The sequence below is a fragment of the Pecten maximus genome, chromosome 10 (genome assembly GCF_902652985.1).
Source record: "Pecten maximus chromosome 10, xPecMax1.1, whole genome shotgun sequence".
Classification (NCBI taxonomy): Eukaryota; Metazoa; Mollusca; class Bivalvia; order Pectinida; family Pectinidae; genus Pecten; species Pecten maximus.
In genome coordinates this window covers 31194495-31215937 of record NC_047024.1, presented here as the reverse complement: position 1 = coordinate 31215937, position 21443 = coordinate 31194495, and the positions used below count along the sequence as shown (strand labels likewise).

Here is a 21443-nt window from a genome sequence, read left to right as displayed (position 1 = left end):
ACCTTAATTCCAACTCTTTGAAATTAATATCAATGAAACCATGGAACATATGAATAAACGCATAGACTTCCATGCAGACTATTGTAAAAGAATATTAAGACCAGGTTATCATTAAGAGCATGCGTTTTCTGCTTTATTGACGACACTGACATACAAATATAGGTCAAATCCGAATTATAGAAGCACACAGGTATACCTAGTGTACTCAATAGTTTGATCATGGAGAGATAGGAGACAGTACTTAGATATATGTTCGTAGAGCAGGACTTTAGTGTTAGACTCTGATTCAGGTAGGGTTTCCGTTGTCTGATGTCAACGATTTTGTTACAATTTCGTTTTTGTTGCAGGAAACCTCCTGGCTGTTCCGAAACAAGACAATCTATCACTTCATATTTACTTCGTTTATCGTTACAAAGGATGCCGTATTTTTCACTGGCACATATATAGTTAAAATTGATCTATTTTTTTGCCAAACATTCATTGGAGTGTTACAGATTTTGTTTGTTTCACCACTTTCGGACTTGAACACGAGATTACAAAAATGCTGGTACGTGTTAACATATGCTGTTGTAAAAGACTATCTACGGGTACTTTGTTTCTATTCACTGTTTACCTACTGGTCATACTACTTGTAGTATTTGTGTGTAAAAATATTCCACTATCACCATTATTCAAACTCTTCCATCATGACCAAAATAAATTGTTGGAACGAGCCTCAGAATCTAACAAGTTGAGGCTTTGGACAGCCACGCGATACTTTGAATCCAAGAAACCTGCAGATTCAATGAAGTTCTATGATAGAGAGTTTGAAGATCAAATGGACATCGTAATTGTCGTTGTGACAGTTAGACGGAAGACCGTGAAGAAATTTTCGCTGGGGTATCTTACGCAAACAGCGGCGGCATTAGACAGGATTGTGAGAAAGAACAAGTCCTTTGACATAAAGTTGTTTCTCTGTAACACTGAAACTAAAGGTTTGGAGCATAAAGAGGCTCGATTTGTGTCGTTATATATTCCTATGATTACAAAGAGCAATGGCGAATCAGAAAAAAGAATAATTGAAAAGAACAATACATATCGAAAGGAGACCACGGATTATATATACTGCCTGGATCATGCCAGATCAATGTCGCCAAGGTATATTTTGATGGTAGAAGATGACTCCATTCCTAACGAAAACTTTCTTGAGGTTATAAAACATTCTTTAAAACAGCTTGGTGACCGCAAATTTGCTTATCTAAAATTGTATTACCCTCTGAAGTGGCAGGGTTTTGCTTTTGAGACGTCACGAGTTGTAGAGCTTTTGTGTTTCGGTGCGATCGGAGGCTCTCTCTCCCTGGTGTTGCATCGCCTTTGTCTACTTAAGAGACAATGGAAACGTTCACAAAATGTCCACTTTACAGCAGGTTTCTTATACATAATAGTTGTTATCTACCTGATCGGGCGACAGAACATCATGACCTTCAGATCATGGTCACATCACCTTCATCTTCTACTACCTTCGCCGGCATGTTGTACGCCTGCCATGTTGTATCCGGTGGATGCCGTTCCATCACTTGTACATTTCCTCAACAGTTCACAGCATCAAGAAAATGAAGAACACATTGACCTTCAGATTTATAACTTTACAATGACAAACAATTTACCTGGGTATCAAGTGGAGCCAAACTTATTTCGACATGTAGGGATGGTTTCCTCTCTGTCGTCGAAGATAAAACAGCCAGAGGAATTTTTATGACACTCGGCGAACTTTTATCGTTGCTTTCGTCAGTAAGTTCGATAGATGTGAAGTTATATTTCACCATGACACATTTTTCCAGGTAAGTACGCATGTCTGTGGAATATCACAATCAGAATCGGCTTTAAGCGTGACTCTGTCACCTTCATCAGACAAGTGGCCAGTGCAGCGTGTATGCTTGGGGAGCTAGTATAGGCTAAGCCTGTTGCCAAATTCCCTTTGTAAAAGATCTATGCAATCAAATATTCTGAAATGAAGTAGCTGGAGATCCGCCAATTCTGCCTCCTTGTCAGCAGTGGCACTAGAAGGTAGAAGGACATATTGGATCTCCAGCTTTTCATTCATGCGGTGGTGCCAGTCTGAAAAACTAAAAATCAGTACAGTAATTACCATACGGACATGTAGGCCGTAAAGGTTTCAAAGTATCAAATGACCTTATCAAAAATTGAATCATGAATGTATAGAATATGTATTTGTAATTGTTGCTTTGAATGGATTTGATTGTTTAGATAAACTTATTGCTCATTCTACACTGATGGTAATAAGGACAGTCATAAGGTGGTCGTAGCCATTGTTGCGATGACGCATCTGGGATGTTCACATCTTGCCCTGAATTGACACGAAGACATTTTGTCTGTGTACCGTTAAAACTTTATTTGGACTGAATTCTATTGTCATTGTATACTATATGGTTATCTTGTGTGGGTGAAGAAAAGCGTGACTGACATATACATATGTATTGCAATTATTGCAATGTATTAAATTCATGAAATTCTTCAATACAACATTTATACTTTGAAAGCACGCCTTTGTTATACATTTCTGGTTACTTCGAATTAAATGAGACTGAATTTGGTCTGATTTGTATTCTGACTGGCATTGACGCCCACATTTGACGTTATGTAACACACCTGAGAAGTGTGTGACGGAAGTTTTGCCAAACCATCGATGAGGGTCCTGAAGAGCGGCAGAAAACGTTACAATATTGTGGCATCGGTCTGTACGGACGAAGACCAACTCAGCACATTAGTCATTACATAAAACCTGCTTGAGAACTCGAAATTTAGCTATTTGGGAATTTGTAGTATAAACTCTATTCGTTTCATCCAATAATTACTTAATTAGTAGAGCATGCTCGATCTGGAGCGATGCGCATCAATTTGAAGCAGGAAGGCGGCCTGGTGAATGGGTGGTGCGTCCATGTCGTGTGACTTTCGTACAAATTGTTGTGTTTTGGCAGTTGAGAGGAATGAGGAATTGGTTCAATGTTCTAGAACAAATTTCTCATTCCTCTCGACTGCCATTTTCTTTTCTTATGAGCGTACAGGTATGGACCGTGAGTTAGAAATTCGTGATAAGTTCCTTGGTCTGACCTAAACCTACTTGTCATTTCCGAGGACGTGGTACCCCACCAGACGCTGTGAAGTCACCCTCATCGTCACCACTTCCAAATAATGACACGTTAGTGATCCCGTGTATCCCATGTGACCACGTGGTAAAAAAACTCACTGTCTATTAACGTTCCCAGTAAAGGTTATATTTGCCCTTATTTTAGATTATATCTATTTCTGGAGTAGGATGGAAATAATAAACAAGACTCACAACTTAAATTTATGCAGAGAAATATGGTTTCAGATCACTTTATACTTGGTATTCCCATTGTAGGAATGGCATGAATGCCCCCGTCCGTCACCAAGGAGATTTTTTTTAAATTTCCCCCTGTGTACCCATGTCTTTCGGATCAGAAGAAGTCAAGTGACTGTTTGTCACGGGTGAGTGCCTAATTAGATCACAAATTGGCCTGGTTAAATTTCATTTAAAATGTATTCACTGCAAGTTGTAAACCAGATATTGTCATTGACGAAAACAACAGAGAAACCGGCTTATGAAAAATGGCGGCAAAATATGAAAACAAAGTATAGATTTGTATGGAAACACATGTAAAAATACAAGAAGAAGGACAAAAGTCTTCTACTTCATCGACGACATCAGCCATACAAACCTAGGTCATATACAGGTTTAGTCGTATTCTTAAAATGAAAATTAGGGTGATGACAACGGAACCAGTAAGCATATTGTAACAGAATAGGCCTGTTGCCAGCACAGGTACTTGGGGTAATAATTTCTTACCCCAAGTACCTGTGGTTGCCAGTGGTTTCTGTGGACACCAACTCGATCAGCTGATTGGGTGGAGATGACCCAGTTTTGTTTACGATGCGGTTTTGAAGTATTTGTAATTAAATAACAGCACGGGAGTGTCGTTGCTGTTTTAATATATTCATATTGGACTGTAAATGGTGAGATTATCGGTTATATAAGGAATAGCAATATTTAGATGTAGTAAAAGTATGAGAGTGGGAAAAATACGAGTAAATCACGTCTTGATCTTGTATTGACGAGCAGACAAATTGCTATTATTCGCCAATTTATAAGCAATATCTTAGGTAAACATATGCATGTACCAACCTTTGGGTTACATATTTGTAAGATATATTACCGATTCCATTGTCGGACTGTTATGTAATTCGCTGTAGTGAATCGCAGCAGCCGCCGTTCGCCTGCATGGCGCTTTCAACTAGGCTAGTGTCACAATGGAGTCGGCGTGACGTCATATTTATTTCAGAAAAGCCTTGTAAATATTATTTAGAATTATTCATGTTATTGAAGAATAGGTTTATTATAAGGGATGATTTTATATAGGATCCCGTCCAATGTCAATGATTTATCATATGTATTTTATAGCGTTAAGGAGGAACTATATTATATATAGTTCCTTCGCGTAGGGGCTCGGGTGTGAGATAGACAGACCGAAGCTCTCGGCCAATCAGCGGGCGGCCTGGCTTCGCCCGAGGCCCAAAGGTTATAAATAGGGGTGAGCACAGCTACTTCGGCATCGTGTGCTAGGCTCGGTTATAACCGGAACAAGGACATTAAGCCCCATCAATCAATCAATCAATCAATCATGCTTCGGAATCTCTGTTTCACCGGTACCAGAGCGTATCGTTGCGCCAACAGCAAAGTTAGTATAAGCTTAGTGGGTTAGGTTAGGTCAGACACTCAAACGTTTCAAGAGTGCGGCTCTTAGTCTCTTTGGGTTGTCTTATAGGTTATCTTATATTTTCAGTAGATTTAGTAAGATACTCATTAGCTTTAACAGTACGGCTCTTTGCCTCTATGAGTAGTCTTTATGTTCTTATATTTGTTGTACATGTATCTCTAGTAGGTTAGGTTAGGTCAGACACTCAAACGTTTCAAGAGTGCTGCTCTTAGCTTCTTTGAGTGGTCTCATAGTTTATATTGTCTTAATTATCTATAGTAGGTTAGGTCGGATACTCAAATGTTTCAAGAGTATGGCTCTTAGCCTCTTTGAGTTGTCCCATTAGCTGTTCTCTTAATATCTAGTAAGTTTAGCAGTTAGTATTTAGACACTCAAATGATTCAAGAGTGCGGCTCTTACCCTCTTTGAGTGGTCTTTATTCCTTTTGTCTAGTAATGTTTTAGCCTAGGTTAGTAGAACTGTATTAGTTAGTAATAGTGATAATTTAGTCGTTTCATAGTGTGGGTTGTCTCCCTTTGATTAGTCAAGTATAATGACAAGTCATATATCTCCAGTATTACACTTTATTAGATTCTCACTGTCAAAATGTTGTTACATTTGTATTTGCAATGAAATGCATTGCTGTAATATGCATTTGTTATCTTTGGTGACCAGATTACTCAGGGTTAAATATTCTCTTGGAATATTAGGATGAGCATGGTGTGGAAGGTACATGTGCATAAGTGAGATATTCCATTTGTTATTGTGTCTGTAATTTAAACACATGTTGTGACTTTCTCAGTTGTATAATATATTGTTGAACTGTTGGCTTGAGTCTTGTATTCTTCTTAGTCGTCTCCAGAGAAGCAATAGTTTGGACTTGTAGTCCAAACCCACGTATTAAATATAAATCAGCGAAAGACAGAATCTGTGACTTGGTTGCTGGGTACGGCCTCACGTTACCAAGAAATACTGCTACAATGTATATACCACCCCAGGTCCGGATTTTGTCACAATATCAACACGTATCGGACACGTCTTGACTTCATAACGCATGAGGAAATAGAGGTTTTCCAAATGAGATCATGATGTTGACCGGGAAACTTCCTCATGTTCTCCTACAGTTCTCCGGTTTATCTCCAGTTTTAGACGTGAGAGATTTCTCTGTCAACCCCTAGGGTATGACAGATTGCACGCGCTAACCTTCTGAACCGGAAGTACGTACGGAAGTACTTTTGGGGTGACGTCACTTATAGTTCCCGTGTTGTTATTTAATGTTAAATGTTTGATGAAATGACAAGATGTACTGTTGTTAACACTTGTATCACGGATACCTTATTTCAGTGTCTGTTTGAATAAGTATTGTGAATTAATTTTAGACCTATGTTTTCTTGTGTAATGATATTTGGGGTTGTGATGGATACTTCTTCAAATGAGGATATTCATGATCCGGCCATGTACATTTGTTTACAAACATGCCTTGACCACCAATTTGATATGCAATTTTTTCGAGTTCGAAACCTACGTGGGGCAGTTGCCAGGTACTGACCGTAGGCCGGTGGTTTTCTCCGGCTTTCCTCCACCTGCAAACCTGGCATGTCCTTAAATGACCCTGGCTGTTAATAGGACGTTAAACAAAATAAACCAAATAAACCAAACCAGCAATTATTTAGAGTGATGGGAGAAAAATAATCATTCCCTACCTAGGGAGTGTAACAAAGAAATCTCAACCCTCGAAAAAATTCATGAATGTCTAACCCTCGGCAAGCCTTAGGTTGGATGTTCATGAATTCCCCTTCTGGTTGAGATTTCTTTGCCACACCCCAAAGGCATGGAAAGATTCTATTAGTCTTCATTAATGTCGATGATGAAGAATCAGCAGTGTCCTTGATTTCATGTTCTACAGGGTATATCTGATCGATATGTTCAAGTTTTTGTTATTTAAAGATAATATATTGTCAATATGCCAACAAGGGAAACTGACGGACTATCCAAGGTCTCTGTTACGTTTTTGGATATGCTCTTCAATATAATCAGCCACGTATGAAACATAAAAAGTCGGTCAACAGAGGGGTACGGCTTGTTTCTATGAGTATGCCAATAGTCTGTTAGAAGATGTTGTCGATCAGAAATTCCATCATTCTCCCTATTTCATCGTCAGCTTGTTTTCTATCAGCCTTGGACGGTGCTAAACCAAGACCGCTTATAACGCCGTTTAACTTTCTCGGAAAACAAAGCTCTCGTCACCAGAGAACTAGGGCCTTCTTTCAGTTTAAGAGTCACAAAATCAAATGTTTTAACTGGAACAATGTACATGTAAGCAAGTCAAATTACACTTCTAGTATGTTTTCTCTGTATTTTATGATTTAATTCACTCTGTAGTTAGAAAGGATCTCCAGTTTTGGTCATAATTTTCTTAAAATTTAAAGGCAATAACAATGGAAAAAAAGAAATTGGCGTTAACCAAATCAGAACTTGACCTTTATACAAATGTACTTCAGTATTATAGACATACAACTGCATACCAAATTGCACGAGATGGAAGCATTGGAGTACTCCTGTAGATGTAACAGGGCGGTAAAGTGTGTAACCATCACGTGTCTCTAATGTCCAGTTGTCGAACAGATTATTTGTAATAGTGTAGGTGATCATCAATATTGACATATAGCACAAGGTTATCGATCTGCTGATTGTACATATATTACTTATCCATTTGAAATGATGTAATAATGAGTGATAGACTGTTCTACATCAATATTCCCATGTGATGTAATTATATAATGAAATGATAAAAAGGGAAACTAAATCAACAATGAATGTTTGTGTACCCTCTGTATCATATCATGTTATGTTGTACAAACAGGATCTGCGAAATGACCTCACAAAAACATCATCTGTTTTATTTATAACTATATAATGTACAATGAAAAACGCATGAAAATTTCTTTGAAGTTGAATATTACGCGAGGAATGCAATGCTTTCATGTTGATCATTAATTAAATGATTTATAAATCATTATCAGTACCATAATAATGACAATCGGTAATAACTCCTTAATTACAATTAAGACAGTGAAAATAAAACAATGCAGTGTGGTTTTTTTAAATTTATTATTTATCTTTAGGGTTGTTTCCCTGAAAACTGAACATATATTTATCATTTGAACATCTTAGATCCCATGACTGTGATAGACAGAAAAGATACAAATAACAAACAAGTAGATGGACTTGAGTGTCTGACACATATTTTAGCACCAACCGGCATGTGGCTCACCCCAAGCTCCCGGCATGTGTCCCAACCCAAGCCCCCGGCAAGCGCCGCACCTCTACCCCCGGAATGTGCCCCATCCCCTACCCCCGGCATTTACCGCAACCCCCACCCGCGGCATGTGCCCCAACGGAAATACAGCACCTCTCTAAGAATACCAACAACGCCATACATAATGGAAACGCATTTGGCAAAACAGTCATCTCCTAATAAACTTTAAGATAATCCCTATTTCTTTCTATCATATGGATATTATATGTAAAATATTTGAACAATCATCTCTACAATTAAAAAGAATAATCTAAAACAATCCTTTGGAATAAGTGTTAACCTTGCCTGTCATAACACACAAGAAATAGAACACATGTTGCAGTGAATGGTAGACTGGTAGATGTACCATAACAGTGACTTCTTCTATGACTGTGCATATCTGAAATAGAATGTAAGTCTATGGAATGTAATTCTGATAATCAGAATCATACCGGAGACGTGACATAAACTCACCATCATAAAATTCATAAAAATTCCTCTGGCTGTTTTATTTTCGACGACAGAGAGGAAACCATTCCTACATGTCGAAATAAGTTTGGCTCCACTTGATACCCAGGTAAATTGTTTGTCATTGTAAAGTTATAGATCTGAAGGTCAATGTGTTCTTCATTTTCTTGATACTGTGAACTGTTGAGGAAATGTACAAGTGATGGAACGGCATCCACCGGATACAACATGGCAGGCGTACAACATGCCGACGAAGGTAGTAGAAGATGAAGGTGATGTGACCATGATCTTAAGGACATGATGTTCTGTCGCCCGATCAGGTAGATAACAACTATTATGTATAAGAAACCTGCTGTAAAGTGGACATTTTGTGAACGTTTCCAGTATCTCTTAAGTAGAAAATGGCGATGCAACACCAGGGAAAGAGAGCCTCCGATCGCACCGAAACACAAAAGCTCTACAACTCGTGACGTCTCAAAAGCAAAACCCTGCCACTTCAGAGGGTAATACAATTTTAGATAAGCAAATTTGCGGTCACCAAGCTGTTTTAAAGAATGTTTTATAACCTCAAGAAAGTTTTCGTTAGGAATGGAGTCATCTTCTACCATCAAAATATACCTTGGTGACATTGATTTGGCATGATCCAGGCAGTATATATAATCCGTGGTCTCCTTTCGATATGTATTGTTCTTTTCAATTATTCTTTTTTCTGATTCGCCATTGCTCTTTGTAATCATAGGAATATATAACGACACAAATCGAGCCTCTTTATGTTCCAAACCTTTAGTTTCAGTGTTACAGAGAAACAACTTTATGTCAAAGGACTTGTTCTTTCTTACAATCCTGTCTAATGCCGCCGCTGTTTGCGTAAGATACCCCTGCGAAAATTTCTTCTTGGTCCTCCGCTTGACTGTCACTATGACAATGACGATGTCCATTTGATCTTCAACCTCTCTATTATAGAACTTCATTGAATCTGCAGGTTTCTTGGATTCAAAGTATCGCGTGGCTGTCCAAAGCCTCAACTTGTTAGATTCTGAGGCTCGTTCCAACAATTTATTTTGGTCATGATGGAAGAGTTTGAATAATGGTGATAGTGGAATATCTTTACACACAAATACTACAAGTAGTATGACCAGTAGGTAAACAGTGACTAGAAACAAAGTACCAGTAGATAGTCTTTTACAAAAGCATGGATTAACACACAGTAGCATTTTATTTGTTACCCCGTGTCCCGGGCTGAGACTGGTGACACAACAGACTAAATTTGTAATACACCGATGGGTGTCATCAGTCTTCAACTATACCTGTGCTAGGAATAGGTACGCGTCAAACAAAGCACTTGGTGAAGTGATAGATTTACTAGTTCAGGAACAGCCATGGTATTTCCATATCACCCATGCCAAATAAATGCTCAACTTTTTATAATGCACGTTCGTTGACTTATTCCTGCAACAACAAAAATATATTTAAAAATGTACGTGTGATATGACAATGTAAGAAACCTGTCTCACGCGATGAAGTCAATAGTATATCAATGTGTTGTATACTAATCACAATGGGGGCAATGAAGCGATGAATCGTATACATAAGGTCAGATTGATTTCAAAGAAGAATGCATTCAATAATTTTCTTCGCGGTAGGCCTGGTATGAATGTACAAATGTAACCACATTTTCTTCTGGTCGTTCACATAACAATCTAAATATATACATTAAGCAATTCAAGCTGTCCATGTAGGTTTCGAAATGCTATTATAGTATGTAGTGGAAATTCAAATTATATACTTTAAATGTACCAAAATGTTGTATGCCATATCGGACCCTGACAGTCTGTTTTCTGTTCTTTTACTGACAATCCTTATATTTCACTGGGGTCTTTAAAAGTGTTTAACCCTGGAGATATATTGGTCTGTATTTTTGTAGTACTTTGTACGTGTCTCATGAGTCACTGAACTATCTATATTGAACATTTTTTTCTCTGAAATGATAAATAATGTTTTAAGCTATATTTACCTGTAGGTTTCGACTTTCTTTCGTCTTGGCACATTGGTATACTCTGGAGCAACAGATTTGTTTACATGTGTCCGGAATAAGGGCTAATAATATGCCTGAAACTCTAGACTCTAGCTTGTGTACACTCACAACGCAAACCCTTGTTTGGACAGGTTGGGAATACCCACACACATTGGTACATATGTAGTCTGTATAGAGGGCCTCTCTGGTTGGGAGTACCCGTAGGTAAATTGGGTATTCAGAGACGTGTTTGCCAACAAAGGGAGAAACTCGATCACTGTTAACACCGCCATAGCCGATACCAAGACTTTGTTGAGATCTCCAACCTAACACCAGCTAACCGTCCTCTCCTAGAGTAATAGTACTAACGTAGTGTAGTGATTAACGGTCATTTACCTAAATCAAGACATTAAACTTGAACTCATTCACCTACGCGTCCGCGTCCGCGTCCGCTCGCTCACTCACTCACTCACTCACTCACTCACTCACTCACTCACTCACTCACTCACTCACTCACTCACTCACTCACTCACTCACTCACTCACTCACTCACTCACTCACTCACTCACGTGAGTCACTCTGGGTCAATGAGTCACTCGCTCGAAGAGTAACAATATTAACTTATTGTAGTAATTAAAGGTCATTTACCTAAATCAAGACATTAAGCTTGTACTCGCTCACCTACACATCCGCTCCCTCACTCAATGAGTCACTCAAGTTAGTCACTCACTCAGTCACTCACTCGAACAGTAACGGTTCTAACTCATTGAAGTGATTAAAGGTTATTTACCAAAATCAAGACATTAAACCTGTACTCACTCACCCACCCACTTTGTTGCACGACGTTTAGGCGGCTACTCGCTGTGTTTCTTTGGTTATGAGTTCGGTCTCCCCTGTGTCTCCCCTGTGTCTCCCCTCCCCCCCCCCCCCCCCTGTGTCTCCCGTGTGTCTCCCCTGTGTCTCCCATGTGTCTCCCGTGTGTCTCCCCTGTGTCTCCCCTGTGTCTCCCCCTGTGTGTCTCTCCTGTGTCTCTCCCCTTTGTCTCTCCCCTGTGTCTCTCCCCTGTGTCTCTCCCCTGTGTCTCCCCCCTGTGTCTCCCCTGTGTCTCCCCTGTCTCCCCCTGTGTCTCTCCCCTGTGTCTCCTCCCCCCCCCCCCCGTGTCTCCCCCCCCCCCCCCTGTGTCTCCCCCTGTGTCTCTCCCCTGTGTCTCTCCCCTGTGTCTCCCCCCTGTCTCCCCCTGTGTCTCCCCCCCCCCTCGTGTCTCTCCCCTGTGTCTCCCCCTGTGTCTCCCCCCTGTGTCTCTCCCCTGTGTCTCCCCCCTGTGTACGACATCCACGCGTGTTTGTGAGACCATACTGTATATTCGTCCCATTATGATGGCGCGGAATTAATGCCGTCTTTATAGTGATATGAAGGTATATAGCCATTAAAAACATCACGCAAAAGACTGCAATACTGGTTGTGTTATACGAAACTCTATTTACATACTTACTTACCAAAGTGAAGAAAATGTTTGATAATATTTGTATTTTCGCTTTACAAGTTGGAAGTTATAGGGAAGATTTAAAATATCTGTTCAAAAAATGTTTGTGTCAATATCGAGCACATTGTGTTTTAATGTCAGTTGTAAGTGACTCGTAGTTATTGCCACCACAGTGTACATTACACTCTTACAGCACTAGTCATTTGTCTGATGAAGGTGGTAGTAGTCACAGAAACGTCACGCATAAAATCCAATACTGGTTTTGATTTACGAAAGTCTATTCACACACATACCGGTACTTACAAATCTCAGGGAAAAGGTTTAAATAACTAGAATAAACATAACTGAAACTAACTAATCCCCACGTCCTCATTATTAATCAATGCTTTGTCAGACGGGTAGAATCTATATACTGTTTACGACTAAAGACTCTTACGTCCAATACTTACTCTGATTTCCCTCGCCTGATTCGCCTGATTACGATCTGACAATGGAGTCTATCAGTGACATAGAACTAAGGCCGGTTTTATTACAAATGATGACACAATAGGTCATATCTCAAATGTCCAATATATGTGGTAACATCAACGCAGATTTAAGTACGGGGGAAAGTTACTTCCATTGTGTGGAGCAAGCAAGTGTATTACTCAACGGCGTCACGCAAGAGATTAGAAAACATGTACGACAGAGTACACAAACACCACACAAATCTCGCACTCCCGACCTTAGGTCGAAAACGCGAGAATGCGAAAACGCGACGGCGAGAGAGCGAAAACGCGAGAATGCGAAAACTCGACGGCGAGAACGCGACGGCGAAAACGTGAGATTAATCTCGCATTCTTGAGTAACGGACTCTAATAGTTGTTACAGGGACGAGTCCCATCGCCCGAATACTGAACTCTAATAGTTGTTACTGGACTCTAATAGTCGTTACAGGGACGAGTCCCATAACCCGAATGCTGGACTCTAATAGATGTTACAGGGACGAGTGCCACAACCCGAATACTGGACTCTAATAGTTGTTACAGAGACGAGTCCCATAACCCGAATACTGGACTCTAACAGTTGTTACAGGACTCTAGTAGTTGTTACTGGGACGAGTCCCATAACCCGAATACTGGACTCTAATAGTTGTTACAGGACTCTAATAGTTGTTACAGGGACGAGTCCCATAACCCGAATACTGGACTCTAATAGTTGTTACAGGGACGAGTCCCATAACCCGAATACTGGACTCTAATAGTTGTTACAGGGACGAGTCCCATAACCCGAATACTGTACTCTAATAGTTGTTACAGGGACGAGTCCCATAACCCGAATACTGGACTCTAACAGTTGTTACAGGGACGAGTCCCATCACCCGAATACTGTACTCTAATAGTTGTTACAGGGACGAGTCCAATAACCCGAATACTGGACTCTAATAGTTGTTACAGGGACGAGTCCCATCACCCGAATACTGGACTCTAATAGTTGTAACAAAAAGTAAAAACCCTACTCTTTATGCGCGGTTGGGGTTACCTAATAGTTTATTGCTGTATGTAATGTAGTATATCGCAGAATTTAGAGGTATGTTAATAGTTTATTAGTAAAATGATAACAAATTGGCCAGTAAGTGTGTGGCGATTAGAAATTTGGAAAATATCATAATCATTTTCATACCTAAAAATATTATGTTTTATTTTGTATTATTTTCACGTATCCAATATTAGTAATATCTTTACAGTTCCAATATTGTTTTCGTATTTTCAAAACTGAAATATTATATATCAAAATTTTTAATTTTGCATTTATTATGTTTTGTTGATATGGGATATTTTTTGTGCGAATTCCAAAATATCTAAAAGTACAACATACACGTTCTACTCTTTCACTGTCATAAACACAAGCTAATTGATATCTTCAACCTCCATTAATTTAAATGACAATTGTGATTATTCTTATTTTTCTTTTGAATTCACCATACGTAATGTTACTCAAAGGTTACAAAAATTACTATTGGAATTTCTCGAGTGGCGGATGACCAATGTGCAAACATATCGGTCATTTTGCAAATCGGTCATTTTGGCGTTATTTTTCCGCTCACCTTTGCTTTTTATATGTGTTTTTATGTTCATTTTAATAAAATAATACTGAAGGCCACCCACAGATGTGAGCCCAAATATTTTGCCATGATTCTGTGTCATTTTTATCTGTATATAAAGCAACCAAAGTTCGCAGCATTTAAAATGGTATTTCTATATTATATTTATATAAAAAAAAGGAGTGGGGTAAGTTTTTCCTCGGACACAGAGCAAAAATAAAAGTTTGTTTACAAACACATTTTTGCTCACGTCACCAATCTTTCAGATACTGTACATAGCTTGGACTCCGCCCACATTCCCTTGTTTGGTATTGCATACGGGTCAGCGGTTAAAGGTCAACAATGATTGGTTATTTTTGACCCCATCTTCATCAGAAAAAAAAATTCACTGTCGCCATCTTTAAAATTTTTGATAAGTTCAATTTTGGAAAAAATCAACTAGAGTGACTGTTTAAAAAAACCGAAAACCTACCACCCTTCCATCTGAGCAATTGATATATTTCAAATATAATTTGACACTTACATGAGTATATGCTGCTCATATTTGCCTTTTTATATGTGTATTTGTGTGATTTTATGTTCATTTTAATAAAATAATATTGACGGTCACCCACAGAAGTGAGCCCAAATATTTTGCCATGATTCTGTGTCATTGTTATCTGTATAAAGCAAACAAAGCTCGCAGCATTTATAATATTTCTATATTATATAAAAAAAGGAGTGGAGTAAGTTTTTCCTTGCCATGGGACACAGAGAAAAAATGACTATTAGAGTTTTTGTCTTTTGGGATATCTTTTCTCAGTGGGTGCAAAAATGTATTCGTGATGGATCTGTTTTCTGGACAGTGCGGAGACTTGACAAATGATAAGTCGTCGCATTGTATGGAAATCTAAACAAAGATATTTCCCAAAAAAATATTGAAGATAGTTACGTGTTTATCTATTATTTTATATTAAAATGTCACATGATATCACTATTCGGATTAATTTTCATACTCAGGAATATGTTATATATTTTAGTACTTTCTCTTTAACACAATGACACCGTTTGATTTTGAAAACGTTATGTCTGTTGTTTATTATAATAAAGTTTATTCCATTTCTTGTGAAACATATTAAGTTAAAAATCTCAAACAAACAAAAATGTAATAGATATGTACATGTATAGTATGCTGCAATATGATGATCCACAGACTGTATAATTTTTGTTTCGATAAAATCGTTGAATAATTTTATAGCATTGGCAGATATGAATATACTTATGCGAAGTTATCGGATACGTAGTATATGGAATTATGGGCAATATATATATTTGAAAATGTTCCAGTTCGAGTTATCTCCCCTTCCAATTTCAAATGACTCACCTGCGCAGGTAAATAGTGACGCACCTGAGAATCACCCTTCCGGTCGTGTTTGTATTATGAAGTGAGCAGAGAAAACTGTAAAAATGAGGTGGAACATCGTCCTGTTGTTGTTATCAGCTGTTTTAGTCTACAATGGAGGTACATGTTTTGGTGTTAATTAGTTTACCTTCTTCTTAATCACCATACCACTAATTATTACACTAGGCACTATTTGAAAATGCGGAAACGATATTTCCATAATGGCGACCATCATATTGATAAACATCCGATACTTGTACATATTTTGCCATACTTACTATTGATATTCAGTTAACACAAATCAAACCATAAATTTAGTCCTGTGGCCACCTGTAGGTTTATTATATCAATAAGCATGTTCAACAAAGATGTAAGGTCAAGTCGATACCATCATGTATATCAATTTATTAGGCGTCTGTTTTATGTTATCGACTCGCTGATGGTCTTTCCAATATATGATAATATTATTGTGAATTAACACGATGGCTTCACACGTGTCAAAGAAGTATATAAGCAAAAAAGAAAAATAATAATACCCCCCCCCCCCCCCCCCCCTTTCCGGATAAGTGATAGTACATGGACAACCTACAGTACTGCAGGTCACATGTCAACTAGATTGCTGAGAATGCTCCTATATATAAGTGTTTGGTATTTTGCTCATAGTCTCTGTATAAAACTAATTGATATTGCAAGCCTGCTTGGCAATTGTAACTTGGGCTATCAAATATATACTGTGTGTGGATTGTGCACTTATCATCTGGCATTCTGCAGTTATATTGTATAAAGTTTTCATATGGAGGGAGGATGGTGGGGATATTCCATTCCCCTTTTTATAGAAAGTGTAATGAAAAACGAAATGTTGTGTGAGTTGGTTACCTATGATTACCTATCACGTATACGTAATATTGTAAAGAGAAATTCCCACAAGACTGGAATATCAAGCAGCCATTGATGTACTCCAAAAACCTTTGTAGTCTAATTTACATCCTGTAATGAAATCCCTTTATCTTAGTGTCAGAATGTTATGGACTTAATTTTTCGTTACAGCGGATGCCATCATGTGTCACCGCTGTTACAGTGCTATGGGAGGCTGTGGAGAACATCTCAATTGGTGGATGTTTCCCATGGAAAGATTGTGGAGACTCAAGATTCTGTGTCAAAGTAGTTGAGAAAGTCGGATGTAAGTCGATAGAAATTACATGTTAATAGCAATTGATTGTTTTTTTTTAACTACTATCTCAAAACTCTCTAAATTATAATCACAAACAGCTGATTCCCAACAAATTTATAGACACCAGTATGATATCACTAAGACAAATTAATGTATAATTCTCAGTTAGAGCACAGACACGTTTCTAACTTATAGACTTGACCCTCCAAGGAATCTGTATCACTTACATGAAATGTTCTATCTCTAATACAAATCAAATACATGTACACAAAAATAAACCCATCTCTCTAGTGTTTTATAAGTTTTACAACTTCAAGTGATCATATGACAGATGCAATAGACTGTATTCCCTGGGATTGTGTCGTACTTAAAGCCATTATGATATTGATTGACTGGTCTTCCCCAAGGGTTAGTTCTTGGTCCTTTGTTGATTTAAGACCTTTCAATAAAGCATTACTAAGTTTCCGCTGTAGGCAAATTCATAGCCCATTAATGGTTAATTTGTTGATTTAAAAAAGTTTAAATGGTGTTAATGTTCCCAAATGATTGCTTTTTGTCAGGACATAGTAAGGTTTTAAAATCAAATTGTCTCACTGTCTTGTTTTGCTGAAGAGACAGAGTCTGAGGGTGTTTTTTATTTACTGTGTATTTATTTATATATTTTTTGGGGGGGAGGGGAGGGATCTGTTAATTTGACCAATACACTTTATGGAGTAATGTTCCAACTTGAGAAGTAGTCATTTTCTCACCCTCTAGATATGGAGAAAAAAAACAAGCAGTGTGACTTCCCCCAAAGCAGTTTTTTTACCATCTATAATACAGTCATAATTTTGCTCAAAACTTAGTAAGTAGGTTCATACATCCCATCAGAGACTTGTATATCGGATATACATGTATACGTCTCTGATCCCATTGTTCAACATACTGTACCTGCAAACATTATTAGGATTATCTGGGAAAACTTGGGTAATTCTGGAAAGTCCCAATCACAACAAAAATGTAAATAGAATTAATTAAGTAGTATTTGTATGACAGGTTTTGGTTTGAATGAGGAGGGGGGGGGGGGGGGGGGGGGCGGAGTGGTTAAGGTGTCCCGACATTTTATCACTAGCCCTCCACCTCCACCTTCGAAACCTGGCACGTCCTTGACACTGGCTGTTAATAGGACGTTAAACAAAACAAAGAATGAGTTGTAGACAGACTGTTACAAGTTTCATATTTATGCCAGTCTGTGTAAATAACATGCTAAAATGTGTTTGGATATCTTTTTGAACATGAATTTAAAAAAAAATGTTTTTATTTTGTAGCTGACTACACCATTATTCGAGAATGTGAAAAAAATCTTTTGAAGACAACAAAGCACAGACTTCAGATGCCAGGTCTGAGACGTCATGGCTACTGCCTTCCGGCCAGGAAAAATTCCGGTAGTAGCCCACTGACTGTAGAGAATAAAAAAATAAAGTACTGTTTCTGTAACGACTGGAATGGCTGTAACTCTGCGCGTGGGCTCTCTGTCAGATTTCCTGCCTGTATCCACCTTGGCTGTACTTGTGACAATATTCATTTCAAAATTCTTGTAAATTTAAAATTTGTCAATTTGGCAAGGCATAATCACAAAGCCAGGTTTATTTACCAGAGAAATTTTTAGAGATAAATATCTTTCAATTTTATGTACAATTTGTATTTTGGAAACTTAGAAAAGAAATTTGAAATCAATTGCCATATTTACATATATGATGTGTATATTCAAATTCAAAGAGAAAAAAACTCAAAATTGTATGAATGTGTATTGTGTCTTCCATGGAAGAAGAATATTGTGTGGAGATCTATATTTGCCATATGTTTAGGAAGCTACAATTACAAATAGAAGAAACTATCCAGACATCGTTGATATGTAAATTAACTCGTCCTATGCAAATACATTTGCACTTTTAATATGCAAATAAGTTTATTTCCAAAATAATATACAAAATGAATTCTATATCATCGTGGTTGGCTTCAGGAGATTTGGTGGCAGTGAGGAAGCTAAAATAAATGTTTAAAAAGCTAAACAAAAGCTGTTTGATTAGCAGTTATAGCAATATGTTTGGTCTTTCTCTTCACACATTTAAGGGGATTGGTTAATACAAGTTCAATTTCTACCTGTAATTCTGTGAGTTTGAATTATCTACCTTAAGTTCGAATTCCTCCATGAAATCTTCAGATGTATTCCATTAGAACCTGTTAGTGGTTGTGTATATAGTTTACCCTTCATCTGTATATACCAGTTTTTGTACAGTTTTGTAAGTTTTATACATGTAAATAGTTGTAATTATATTTAATCAATATTAGCAGCTTCTAGAACAATTAAAACATTTTTAGTAATTTTGATGAAAAACTTCATCCTTGCCCAGGGAATTAAGTAAAAATCCTATTAATTTGGATTGATATGTTTTGGCATGTAAAGATCTTTCAGTGACAAGAGAGAGAGCTGTCTAAACCATTCATGATTGACAGATTTTAACCTTCTAGAACATGCAATGCCAGTGATGGAGCTCATGGTCATCCATCAGCAGAACTAGCCTCTTTTTAGAGGATCAGTATATTTTAACAGTTATTTTTTTTATTTGCATTTGAAGGATGTAACTGATGAAATTAGGCAGTATAACTGTAGTACCACTTCAGGTCGTTCAAGGGAGGTAATAATATACGAAACTGTTTGTACATATATGTAAATGTTTTGATGAATATATATTTTTATACAAAAGGATATGATAAATTTTGAAATGACAACTTTGATTTAAACAGCATATTTGTATTCTAATCATTACACATTCATATCAATGTCATTTTCATCTAGAAACATCAATTGTTCATTTAAAATTTAGTCTTATTTCTTTTCTCTCAATTTATAATTTGTCATTTTTAGTTTATAAATTGTCTTACTTTCAAAACTAATCAATTTATTTATACTTGTGTAGAGCAAAAAGTAAATACTTAAGAAAAACACTTTTGTATTGAATGAGACAAAAATTAGTATTTAAATATTATTGATATAAAAGACACATATGGAAAACAAGCTTACTGATATGACTGACTTCATACTTGAACATTCAATGAGAAATTAGTTGATTATACAAGAAATTATTAATTGGATTGAAGAATAATACCATTGTGTAATCTTCATTACATACCTGTAAACAGTGATTTAATGTATGAACACCAGTAATTTTTAATGATTTTACATTTGAAAATTATGTAAATTTTAACAATATGGCCTCTATACATGTATATGGTATCATGATATGGCCTTCTGTATATATATATTGTATCAGGATTATCATATCATGTGACATTTGGCATATTAAATCAATCATTTCATCACAGAGACCAATAGTTTATATCCGTATGTGGAAATAAAACATTTCTCTTAAACTGTTTTATTGTTATCTGTATGATGCAGATTTTTAGGTCACCTGAGACTCGGATGGCCTATTGTGATCACCTTTTGTCCTGCGGCGTCCAGCTTACATTTTCAGCTTCTTCTCCAAGACTGCTGAACCATATTCAATGAAATTTGGCTGGAAGCTTCCATGGCCAAACGTCAACCACAATTGTGAATTACATGTCCCCACTCCCCAGGGGCCAGATGGGCCAGGCCAAAACAACTCAAATTGACTAAAATTTCAAAAATCTGATCAACTTCCAGATCTGGTAGAATCAAATACTTTTCATAGATGGAAGGGTCTTAAGGTGCTTCACTAAAAGTGTGAATTTCATGACCCTGGGGTCTCGCATTTGCCCCTGGGGAGGGGGTAATCTCTACTATAATATATATAGGAAAATCACATTTTAGACTCAGATGTTTCATTTCTATTGGAATTCATTCTAACTTGATTAACATTATCAGGATGGGATGACAGTTTGATGGTATGTACATGTTGGTCCTGACTGACCCCCAGGGGCTGATTGGTGGGGCCAAAAAGGGTCAAATTAGCTGAAATTTAAAAAAAAAACATCTACTCAATCCCCAAATAAGGTAGAATCAAATACTCTTTATAGATGAAAGGGTCTTAAGGTGCTTTATCAAAATTGTAACATATCATCGATAAGAATTGGAAGTATATTCATATGTATTGTTATATATTCATGTTTCTAGGTACAAACATGCATATACCTTATATAGTAATGTTGTCAGTATGAGTAATTAGTACAGGTAAAAATTGTACCTGTTGACAAAATTGCATGACCGTTAGAGGCGATTGAATTGGGATCACATTGTTTCTCCTCTTTCTAAACAACTTTCTTCTTCCTAATGTCTCCCTTGACAATGCCTCACTTTTGGCCTTTAGTTGAGCGTTCGCCCCTGTGAGGAAGGCTTTGGGTTCTGTCCCCTATCGAGACATACTGTAGGTCTAGTCTCTACTCCTTAGAGGCACCGTTTTACTCTTTAATATGCATTATTTTTTATATCAGAAAATCCAATGTTTTGATATCGTTCCCGATACAAAAATATCCCAATTTATGGTATCAAAAATATGGATAACTTACTATAATCGAAACTCGATTTTATAATATTTATCATGCATTTTTTATATGAAAATAAAAAGACTTTTTTATATAAAGAATATTGAATAAATATCAAAATGACCTCTCGTACGTCTAGCATGGAGTGGGACCTGTACTATATAGCCTCGTGATTTTTAACGGATATTTGGTATTTGTGTTATTTGTCAAACTTCAAGATATATATGGTGATTTACAAAAGTGTACATTACAAGTGCTGATTTT

The 21443-nt window shown here is 37.3% G+C and overlaps 3 protein-coding genes across 3 annotated transcripts; 2 read left to right on the top strand and 1 right to left on the bottom strand.

Moving 5' to 3' along the window:
* Positions 1–541: 541 nt before the first annotated feature.
* On the top strand, positions 542–2456 carry LOC117336632 (transmembrane protein 246-like). Its single transcript, XM_033897244.1, has one exon. It carries the CDS (start codon positions 542–544, stop codon positions 1736–1738), a length of 1197 nt encoding a protein of 398 aa, XP_033753135.1. The 3' UTR covers positions 1739–2456.
* Positions 2457–7869: 5413 nt separating this feature from the next.
* LOC117336856 (transmembrane protein 246-like) lies at positions 7870–10900 on the bottom strand. The gene is made up of 2 exons (XM_033897515.1): positions 10556–10900; positions 7870–9990 (listed from the first exon to the last, which is right to left on the bottom strand). Exon 2 carries the CDS (start codon positions 9753–9755, stop codon positions 8559–8561), a length of 1197 nt encoding a protein of 398 aa, XP_033753406.1. The 5' UTR covers positions 9756–9990; positions 10556–10900; the 3' UTR covers positions 7870–8558.
* A 4588-nt stretch (positions 10901–15488) lies between these two features.
* LOC117335745 lies at positions 15489–20087 on the top strand. The gene is made up of 3 exons (XM_033895923.1): positions 15489–15622; positions 16550–16682; positions 17981–20087. The coding sequence occupies exons 1-3, from the start codon at positions 15617–15619 to the stop codon at positions 18319–18321; spliced, it is 480 nt and encodes a 159-aa protein (XP_033751814.1). The 5' UTR covers positions 15489–15616; the 3' UTR covers positions 18322–20087.
* The last annotated feature ends 1356 nt before the right edge of the window (positions 20088–21443 follow it).